Source organism: Haliotis rufescens, unplaced genomic scaffold, assembly GCF_023055435.1.
Source record: "Haliotis rufescens isolate VD_foot unplaced genomic scaffold, xgHalRufe1.0.p SCAF_60, whole genome shotgun sequence".
NCBI classification, from domain to species: domain Eukaryota; kingdom Metazoa; phylum Mollusca; class Gastropoda; order Lepetellida; family Haliotidae; genus Haliotis; species Haliotis rufescens.
The window spans coordinates 1,357,410-1,368,373 of record NW_025964335.1 but is presented as its reverse complement, the minus strand read 5'-3'; the positions used below and the strand labels follow the sequence as shown (position 1 = coordinate 1,368,373).

Here is a 10,964-nt window from a genome sequence, read left to right as displayed (position 1 = left end):
GTCAGCTTACTGACGGGGTTAACCTCTTTGGTCATGTGGACAAGGCGTCCGACCTCGGATCAGAAGGTCTGTGTTTCGAATCCCATCAAGGGACTCGGAAATTTTATGCCCGCTACTCATGCTTGTCTTGCCGATCGACCCACACATGCTGAACACGTGGTTTCCCCAGCCAACTCATTCTCTTAATTGTGATGCGGGGATAGGATAAGTATCACGAGTATACAATTTATTGTAAAATACTGACACATTTTCTGCACAAGTTCTCATAACAAAAAATCTAAATATCACTCATTAACCAACCGGAACAATATATACATCAACAACTGACTCAGAGATAGGGATGGATCCGAAGTCATTTACAGCAAGCACACAAGGTAATAGAGTCAAGCTTCAAATCATAGCTTGCAAGTATTAAGCATAAATATTTCGCTGAAAACATGTTACAAATCTTTCAGATCATTGTACTGAGATAATTCAGTAAACACACAAGCAGTAGTGGAGCTCAATCTCATTAAAATCAGGGTCCACTTGCACAAAGCGATCTCAGCGCTAAGACTATTGTAAGCCTATGTTAAAGTATGGGAGTTACGATCATCTTAGCGCTAAGATCGCTTTGTGCAAGTGGGCCCAGATCTTAGTTCTCACTACCACTAAACAAAAATCTGAGGACATCCCATTAGGGGTCATGTCAGAACAACCTTTCATCCGACCAATCAGAGCGTCGCTTACCAGATCATGAAAGTGACAGTCGGAATGTGATTTCTAATCATGCAACCTCGAAAACTATAACATGGGGTATTCCAAACGATAGTTACGGGTTTAACGACTGAATCCATACAATCTAGACCATATATTTGCCATTCCAGAATGTTCTTTTGTTCAGGTTTCAAATTTTTAATCGAGAATTTGTCAAAATATATGCTTCGAAGCGTAGTCGCCAATTTGAAATTAGTGCCATAAAGCACGAGAAAGCTGCGTTCTGATTGGCTAATGTCAAAATTCGTGCAAGGTCGGTCTGACGTGACCCGTAATGGGATGTCCTCAGATCTTTGTTTAGCAATAGCCAGAACTAAGATCTGAATTTAATGAGATTGTAGAGGAAAATGTCATGCTGAATACTTTACAACTAAAACGTTCAGGTTTGTCAAGATGATATTTGTCAAAAAGACATGACTAGTCAGCAGTTAAACAGTAATAGCAGAGTTATATGTGCTAGAACAACCCTTGCAGAGAGTTTTGTTGAACAGTATTTCAGTTACATGACGTGTCGGCTTGATGTGGGAGAAAAGTGATGTAATGGAGGTAGAGGATTTGTAAGAATTTTTGGTTTCTGGTACACCTAAGGGACGCAACTCTGCAGAAAGAATTGTGATTCCTCAGACTACAGAGAAAATCATGCCCTCAAAGAATTTCAAGGGAGCTGATGTTTGTGAAACTTCAAGTCGACCTTTAATCAATGCCATCAATTTAATGAATGTAAAGGATTAACAGAAATATTGAAATATTCACAAATTTGGGAATGGAGAAGAGACTCAAGACGGATTACCCAGGGCTATACTGATGGAAAACAATAATGAAACAGACATAAAGATTATGGATTCATGTTTTTAGCCATCATTTGGAAATTCAAGTCGTGACAGAGGGCAACCACAATTGGCACCACATATATACCCTGGTGGAATCGAACCCAGGCTGCCAAACACTTTAACCACTATGCTACCCTACATCATACACATACCCTGGTGGATTGAAATTTGGCGGCAAGTGCTACACCAGACATTTTTAATGTTGTTAATGCTTGTCACTGAGCACTCACAATCAGCTTGTTCACTTCACTATTGCCCATCAGTATATTCCAGACAATGGTTAGAATCTCCCTGACCCAACTGAGGTATGTTGAGAACTACTTCAGCTTGTTAAACTGTCAACTTGAACGGAACATGGCCGTCTATGGTACATCCCTGATAGTAATGGCAAATATGTCACCTCGTCTCTAAACAACTAAAAGCACCAGAAAGAACGCATCTAGGACAGGAACCAACGTTTCTTGTAGTCACCATTACCTGATCAAGCCTGTTTCCATGACGATAAACTTACAGAATACCGGATACCTGTATCCTCCATGTCTGTTTCTAATACAGCAGCACGCTATATAAACAATAGGGCTATGAAGATCAAAATAAGTTGAAAAAATTACTCCTGTATCAACCACTTTCAAACATTTTCCATATCAACCATGTATTTTTTCACCCTTATTGAGCCAACCAGCTCTCTATGTTGTATTATGTCAAGGTGCCTGAAGATGTTCACATGACACAATGTTGATACTTGTTTGTAACAAGAAGTTTAATCCCAGAGAAACACTTACATCCAAGCCCATAATACGGTTAAATCATTACATCAACCAGTGAATCACTGACCATCTCACATCACATGACCTTGACCTTCACACCATATAACATTGACCTTCACATCACATGGCCTTGACCTACACACATAACCGTAAAACCACATGACTTTGTCCTTCACACCACATGACTTTGTCCTTCACACCACATAACCTTGACATTCACACCACATAACTTTGACCTTGACCTTGACCCATATGACTTCCATCAATGTCAAGATAGCTATGGTTTAACAGGCACAGTTTTCAAGTAGCTAACAGCATAAATGCTACAAAACAATCCTTTCTCCCACAGAAAACTTGCTTGAAAACTACAAAACAGCATATATTTACCCTAAAGCTAAAAACATAATTTTATCCAAATGAGGTGACTTTCAATACATATTTTTCAATTATTACATCTCCTAGCATTTGGCTATTGGACAAGTGTATCTGTTGATAACCTCACTGCCAAGGTGTATTTTGCAAAATACTTCCAAGCATGTCATGTAACATAAATGAAAAACGTCCGGTACAATCTGCTTCAAAAATGAATTTTTCTGATTCTACAGCGTCCAAAACACATGCATGAACTGCTTTGTAATGTGATCACACTCCTACAGTGTCGGTATTCTGAAGCTGATCTGGGCCCACTTGCACAAAGCGATCTTAGTGCTAGGACTATTGTAAGCCTATGTTAAAGCATGGGAGTTACGATCATCTTAGAGCTAAGATCGCTTTGTGCAAATGGGCCCTGGTCTCTATAGCTGATGTCAAGTCTCAGTAACTTTTCAAGATTCAAACCTCATGATATAGGGATGAAAAGTCTAGTAGTGGGACGATACACCAATGCCTCAATTGTTTACTTCTCGCTACAAATATCAATCACAGTCGCACACTAAGTTAAAAAATATTGATTCTCACCTTAAATGTTTGCTTTTATAACTGTTACAGCAAACACAAATCAGTAGTGAAAATTAGTAGCGAAAACGTACATATTTCCATCCATTGCACCATACTTGACACTACTATCTGTAGATTGCCAGGTGCCTAATAATAAAACAATAAAAAATCAAATAAACAAAAAATCCAAAAAAAATCGCCAAGTGCCAGGTATTTGCCCATCCTGATTATGAAACAGATGGCTTTCGCACCACAGATAAGAGCACATGCAAGTATTGTGATACGTATTGGCTCCTAAGCTAGGTATCATGATACGTATCGGATCCACTGTTGGTGTATCGTCCCAGCCCCAGAAAAAAATCAATGAGCTCTGAATGCAACAAACTAGGATATATAAAAGACATAATGAAAAGTAGGATATAACAAAAGAGGGTTATAACATAAAGAGGTTATAACGGTCTCTTGGTGTTTGTGTTAACAGGAGTTGAAAGTTTGTTATCCAACAAATGGTGGATGAGAGTATGGTTTAGCGAATAATTCATGCCACACCCTTTTCATGTTGATGAACCTGCCCAACATGTGCAAGGCATGGTGGAGTCCCTGTGGCAGTAGACATTCAACAACTGGGTGGAGATTTGTCAGCATCATCAGAATATATCTAACACAGGAAGTAAATTTACCCGATACATGATTTTATGTTTGTGTCAAAGGGCCAATAAACCCCTCCGAAATCTCTCACTTCATACTGACCAATACAGTTCCTACATTATCTTTTCATTTCCATGGAAATAATATGTTTGTGGAATTCGGACACATCTCCCATGAATCAACAGTTACTCTCGCCCTGATCTCCATCTTTGCCGCGGAGTCGTTGCACCTCGTCCTCGAGCTGTGAGATGCGCTTGTCCTTGAGCCGGAGCTGCTCTTTCAGACTGTTCAGCTCCTCTTGTTGGCGGAAATAAGCCTTCTTCAGCTGAGAACACAACATTGTGATTGGTCAATGAAACATGGACTGTGATTGGCTAACGAGACATTGTATCTAACCTTGATTCTGATTGGTCAATGAAATACTGACTGTGATTGGCTAACGAGACATTGCATATAACCTTGATTCTGATTGGTCAATGAAATACTGACTGATTGGCTAACGAGACATTGTATATAACCTTGATTCTGATTGGTCAATGAAATACTGACTGTGATTGGCTAATGAAACATGGACTGTGATTGACTAAAATCACACTATGACCTGACACTGATTGGTCAATAATACACTGTCTGTGATCAGCTAATGAAACATGGACCGCGATGGGTTAATATCACACTGTCTATGACCCGACTCTCTTTGGCCAATAAAACTCTGACTGTGATTGGCTTACGAAACATAGATTATGTTTGATTAAAATCACACTGAAAATAACCTGACTCTAATTGGTCAATAAAACACTGACTGCGAAGTTCAAATCACATTGTTTCATAAATTTCTAGGATATTTTCTAAACCTTCAAAAGTCTTCATATATATTCCTGATACACTAACATGCTGAATAAAATACATAGAAAAGGCTTACATCATTAACATTGATTGGATAATTCAATAAATGAAAACCTTCCTCTGAAAACTCAAAGATTACAGTACCAACCATCATTGGTTCATTCAAACTTAGGGATTGTCTCAAAAATTTGAAGGTCTTTATATGAAATTACTATTGAACAAAATGTTCGATTCACCTTTTACAAATTGTTTCAAAGAAAAAAAAAGATAATAATACTGGCTGTGATTTGTTTATTCAAATTTAGGGATAATCTCAAAACTTTTGAAAGTATTTTAAACACAATTACTGTTGAATGAGAAGTGTTTGAATCAATCATGATATCCAACATCAGATTCTCACATCTTAAAGAGACATACGTACCAAAGTATCAGATAATCATTTTTTCTTGTTTTACGTACAGGTGAAGCAATCCTCCCCCCTACATTCACATGCTCGTTAGTATTTCACTCAGGTAATTATAATTAAAACATTCTCATCCAGGTCCTATCTAATGACAGAAATAACAAATAAACATTTTAGTAGGTGCAAGCTCTGTAGTTGGACAAATGACACTCACAAATACATTCTCTTCCATATTCATAAAAAAGATATTTATACCGTAACTGACACAAGGGAATTTCACACTGCTGCCATTTTTAACACACAAATTAAGATCGAGCAGGTTTGGCTTTACGCCCAACGCCGCTTTTAGCAATATTCCTGCAATATCACTCCTGGGGACACCTGAAATAAGCTTCACACATTTTACCCATGTCAGGAATCGAACCTGGGTCTTCGGCGTGATGAGTGAACACTTTAACCACTAGGCTACCCGACCGCCCCCACAAATTAAGAATTCTCCAATAAGTGTAACGAGTACAAGGAAATAATCTTTAATTGAAAAGACTTTCTAGGACATCTCATAATGACGTAAACACACACTGAAATTAGTGTCATGATGCCATTCAGTTTATTCAACAACCCATCCATCCTCAATACTTCCGGGGTTTGTATACACTGCGTTCCTCCATCAATGATGAATACATACGTCTGTTACCGTATTCAACGTAATAAGTGCCCAGGGCGCTCTCAAAATTAGAAATAGGGGGCTCTTATTAGAATATTATTTGGGTGAAAAAAACGGAGTTGAAAGATAAATTTCATGGTTTATGTTGACAGCCTGAAGTGTTTATATACGAAGGATATATTTTTCCAGAATTTAAGTGCCCATAATTAAGGGTGCATATAACACACGAGTGCGTATTATATGTGGATAAATAAGTCTTGTGTACATTGATCAATCGGAAGGGGTGCTAATTGGGATTGTTCACGAGCCAATATATTAGCAAATGTCGCCGTGGGCGCTTATTACGTCAAATATGGTATGTGGTGTTGTTGCTATTTTTAACCACCAAATCAAGCCACAGCCAGCTGAAGCATGAGGGAAACCAGTCATTGATCAGATCAGTTTGTTTGTTTATTGTTTAACGCCGCACTCAGCTATATTCTAGCTATAATAATCGAGTCTGGACCAGACAATCAAGTGACTGGCATCATGAGCATCGATCCAAGTAATTGGGATACGATGACATGTATCAACTAAGTCAGTGAGTCTGACCACCCGATCCCGTTAGTCGCCTCTTATGAGAAACATAAGTTGCTGAAGACCTATTCTATCCCGAAGATGGGATTAGTGAGCACTCAGACGACATTGCATACATGGTCATGTTTCTTGACCATCACCACCTGACTGAACACAGTGTCATCACGACAACGTACATCAAGACTATGTAGTTGCGGCTGATGCAGGAACGTGGCGTATACAAACCCTGGGGTGAGGTAAGGTGAAACGAGGTTTAACGTCGCGTCCAAGATTATTGCACTTATATAGCGACGTGCATGTACATGTGTGTTTGTGTGGCTGATTGTACTAGTCCTGACTGATGCTGATTTATAGTGCTAGCTCACTGAGATACCATGCCGCAGTTTAACATGAATACCCCACTCAGACACAGTATACTGACTCTGAGCTGTCCAGTCCTTGTTTTAGTCCCTTTATGCCGAACGCCAGACAGGGTATCAACAAGTACCATCTTTTAACGTCTTTTGGTATGACGTGGTCGGGGATCGAATCCCGGACCTTCCGCTCTCCGGGCGGACGCTCTACCACTAGACCACGGAGGCGTTCTACAAACCCTGGGAATATTCATGATGCAAGACCTCTTCAGGACTGAAGCCATTTACCAATTTAACACAATAGCACCTCTACAATAAGTTCCCTACCCTTTTGGCATCAGACCTTTTCAAACATCCAGGCTTTGATTACATCGATTACGATTTCCCCAATAACTACTTACCATTATGCTTGATTAATAAAACGTTACCCCAAACAGCTTTCCAGAATAAATTTTTAAAAATCCACCAATCACATGCCTCTATGTCAATTCAATAACGACTTACCATTATGCTTGATCAGTGAAATATTACTCAAATCTCCTTTTGAGTGCAGAAATCAAAATATATAAAAAAGTCCATCAATCAGATTTCCTCCTGCCAATTTTGACCAATGAGAGCAGGTGCTGCCATACATACCTCTATGTCATTCTGAAAGTTATGGCCGTTATGGTCAGTCGGTGGGCAAGGGGAGGTGGTGGTTGGCTGCATGTGCCACACTTTTCTCACGTGGATTTTCTACAAGCCAGAGAAATAGAGAGCGATCGTTGCCATGGTGACAGACTCAAGCAAGCGACAGAACAGTGGGTGATGTAAAGGTTACGGTCGAGCAGAGATGTCAAAACTCAAAAAATGATATTTTTGTGACATCATTATGTCTGTCTAGAGCATCTTCCGTTAGATAGGAAAAAATGCCTGGGATTTTTATGATGATAAATTATGTTATGGGGAATTCTTTTTGTCCTTAAATATTCTTTGATTTTGGGTTGGCCAATTTCATTACTTATTTACAGAATCCGCCCTCGCCCCCCCAAAAACCAAACCAAAAAAACCCAAACCAAACCCAAACAAATACCTTAGGCAGGAGGGAAATAAATACTGAACTTACTTCGTTACTGCTACTGTCTTTACCCATCTTTTTTGTGTGAAATGTTGGGTTGGGAATGCTACCGTTTCACTTCAGTGAGTGAGTGAGTATGTTTTTTTACGCTGCTTTTGGCCAAATTCCAGCAATATCACAGCAGGGGATACCAGAAATTGTCTTCACACTGTACCCATGCAGGGAATCAAACCCGGACCTTCAGCATGGCGAGCAAACGCCTTAACCACTAGGCTACCCCCCAATCCCAATTCACTTCAAGTGAAGTCTTAACAGTTGTCTAAAATTGTAAATTATAATTTTGGAGATAAAAGGTGACTAAACAAGATGATTTTGTATTTTTTGGGTGAGTGAGTGCGTGAGTATGGTTTTACGCCGCTTTTAGCAATATTCCAGCAATATCACGGCGGGGGACACCAGAAATGGGCTTCACACATTGTACCCATGTGGGGAATCGAACCCGGGTCTTCGGCGTGACGAGCGAACGCTTTAACCACTAGGCTACCCCACCGCCCCTGTAATTTTTGGGGGGTGATGGAGAAGGGGAATATAGGGTGAAAGGGGTTAGGAAGAGAGAAATACGACTAAAAATAAGAGCCTGATCTGTAACAGAAGTACTTAAATTGGCATCACCTGATGAATTACTTTCTCTGGTCAAACAGATATCATGAATTGTAAATGAACTCAACAGTCATGAAGTGAAAGGGACAAAATCCAAATTTATTTTTTTCACGTCTGACAACATCTCTGCTCTGTGGGAATCAGACAACAAATCCATGCTACAGTTAATCACTACAACAGGTGTCTGTGTGAGACAGTCCCCTGAAATCACCCACAAACTGTCTTTGGGACCGACCACTTAATATCCTTGCATCCACATATTTTTTTTAGCAGATTCATTTGTTTCACAACACTATTTCCATATCGTTTTTCCATTTTTAAAAAGGCAAAATTATTTCCAGCATACACTGGAATCTCTTTTTTCAGGAATGTCAAATAGTCAGTAACCAATTTGAAAAAGCTTATAAAATTGAGTTTTGGATATATAATGTTTCCATATTAATATCAAACTGCCACAAAAGAATGGAGATTATCAGTTAATGATCAATTAATTATTAATAATAGCCTGACAATAAACAATTCTTTTGTTCCAATGTTCAAAATCATGATCAGAATCAGCATACAAAGACAGTTTGTGGGAAAACGCCATGTCAGCAATATCTACACTCTTTACGAGATTAATTCCTAAATAACAAAATAACAAAGCAAAAACATAAACAAAAGATTTACTCAAACTGTAGCTGAAACAGAACACATTAGAGTCGTGTATGTGTGTAGGTGCATATGCAGTGTTTGTTAATTTTGTTACTGTTATGCATATATCCAGAGTACTATATATACAATAGTGAGTGAGTATGAGTTCATAACGCTTGTAGCAATATTCCAGCAATATCACAGCAGGGGACACCAGAAATGGGCTTCACACATTGTACCCATGTCGGGAATCGAACCCGGGTCTTCGGCGTGACGAGCGAACGCTTTAACCACTAGGCTACCCGACCACCCCTCCACATGAGACATCAATATACTGTATATATTAATATACTGATATATATAAGCAGAAATGTGATACATAATACTGATGTATACAGAAAGGACTATATGTCATAAGCAAGGCTGTATATATGTAAGCGCTAAATAGTTTATCTTCCTGTATACATAATATGACCAAGGTTCCTCCTTGAAAATGCCCGGAAAGCATTCAATATTCAAAACACTGCCCCATACACCTTTACAAATAAAATCGTAAGACAATAATTTTTCCAAGCCATAGCACCAAAGGTTACTTCCCAGCACCTTGTGTTCATAAATCTAGAGGTTTATGAAACCTTTTTCACAAAGCATATTTGTTTTTTAAACAAAAAACCCATTTTCCTTCGAACTTGAATAAGCCAGACAAGCTGAAAGCTTGAAAACCTCACAGCTTCATCTGAGATATTTGAGCCCATCACATAGCTGCTGATGTGGGTGTTGACCAGTCCATTAGAGCGTATACGTACGGTGGTATTAGGTCCAGTACATTGGAGGCTATTAAGAGGGCTCTATGTTATGTCATGCTGTAGGGGCGTGGCTAATGGGCGTGGCTATGACTGACATGCACTTACGTTGCTCTGTGATTGTGGGGATGGGTCCCCAATGACTAGCTTAGCAAGACTGTTGTACGAGGACGTGGATTTTGGTGGAGTGGAATTGGACGAAAGGGGGCGTTTTCTTCGCTGATACGCTTCATTTGTCCTCCATTCGACGGCATCTGATTCTACACTCTCATTCCCCGGCATGGGAAGTAACTCTAATCTGCTCACATCACTGTGTGGCTTGAAGGGAGATAACCCTTGCTAGAAAGCAGAGGCAAGCATTAAGCAATGAGAGAATTATCATTCAAAGCTTGAACAAGAGATCACTAAATTTGTTTTTATTCAAGACAGCAATCGGTAGTTCTGAAGATTTCTTTTTTTTAACTCCATCTAGATAACAAGATGTTGTGAGAAGATTAATCCCATTTTCATGCCATCTAAAATGCACCGATCCTTCATTAATCCATCATATCTAAACTATTGCTAGATTCTTACTTGGGTTAACATGCTAATGTCAAAACCATGCTTTCTCGTTGCTAGTTACGTGCATAGGCTACAAACAATTTCAGTTTAATCTTATGCTCTTTTTTTCTGTTTCAACATTCACATAAGTCAACATAAATACAATTTTGACTGTTTCAAAGTCATTGTCTGAAAACCAAGTGTTTTTTTTTTCATTTTAATACTACTTATGTTTTCCTAGAAATTACAGGGATGACAATGCTTTTGTATCTCTCAATGACCAGAGCTCCAGATAAGTTTCGTATCTGCGTAAAATACACATCAGATATGCAGAAATATGCAGTGAAATAAAATTCAAGTGTATCAAATACGCAACGAACATTACAGATACGCTACAAAAATAAAACTAGTGCGTCTCCTCAAAATATTGTGTTGTAATCCTGCGTATTCGATTAGCAAATCAAACTTATTTTGAAATTATATACGGACATT

At 38.9% G+C, this 10,964-nt stretch overlaps 1 protein-coding gene across 11 annotated transcripts in view; it reads right to left on the bottom strand.

The window, feature by feature from the left end:
- Window positions 1-970: 970 nt before the first annotated feature.
- Window positions 971-10,964, bottom strand: part of LOC124140769 (coronin-2B-like) — a 146,036-nt gene continuing 136,042 nt past the window's right edge. For 8 of the 11 annotated variants that reach the window (XM_046508503.2, XM_046508502.2, XM_046508505.2 and 5 more), the window contains 3 exons: window positions 10,041-10,271; window positions 7,416-7,514; window positions 971-4,262 (listed from right to left, as the gene is read on the bottom strand). In XM_046508503.2, coding sequence (XP_046364459.2) covers window positions 4,116-4,262; window positions 7,416-7,514; window positions 10,041-10,271 — 477 coding nt within the window. In that variant the 3' untranslated portion in view covers window positions 971-4,115. The remainder of the gene's footprint in view (window positions 4,263-7,415; window positions 7,515-10,040; window positions 10,272-10,964) is intronic. The other 3 variants (XM_048386802.1, XM_048386803.1, XM_046508504.2) reach the window with 3 other exon arrangements.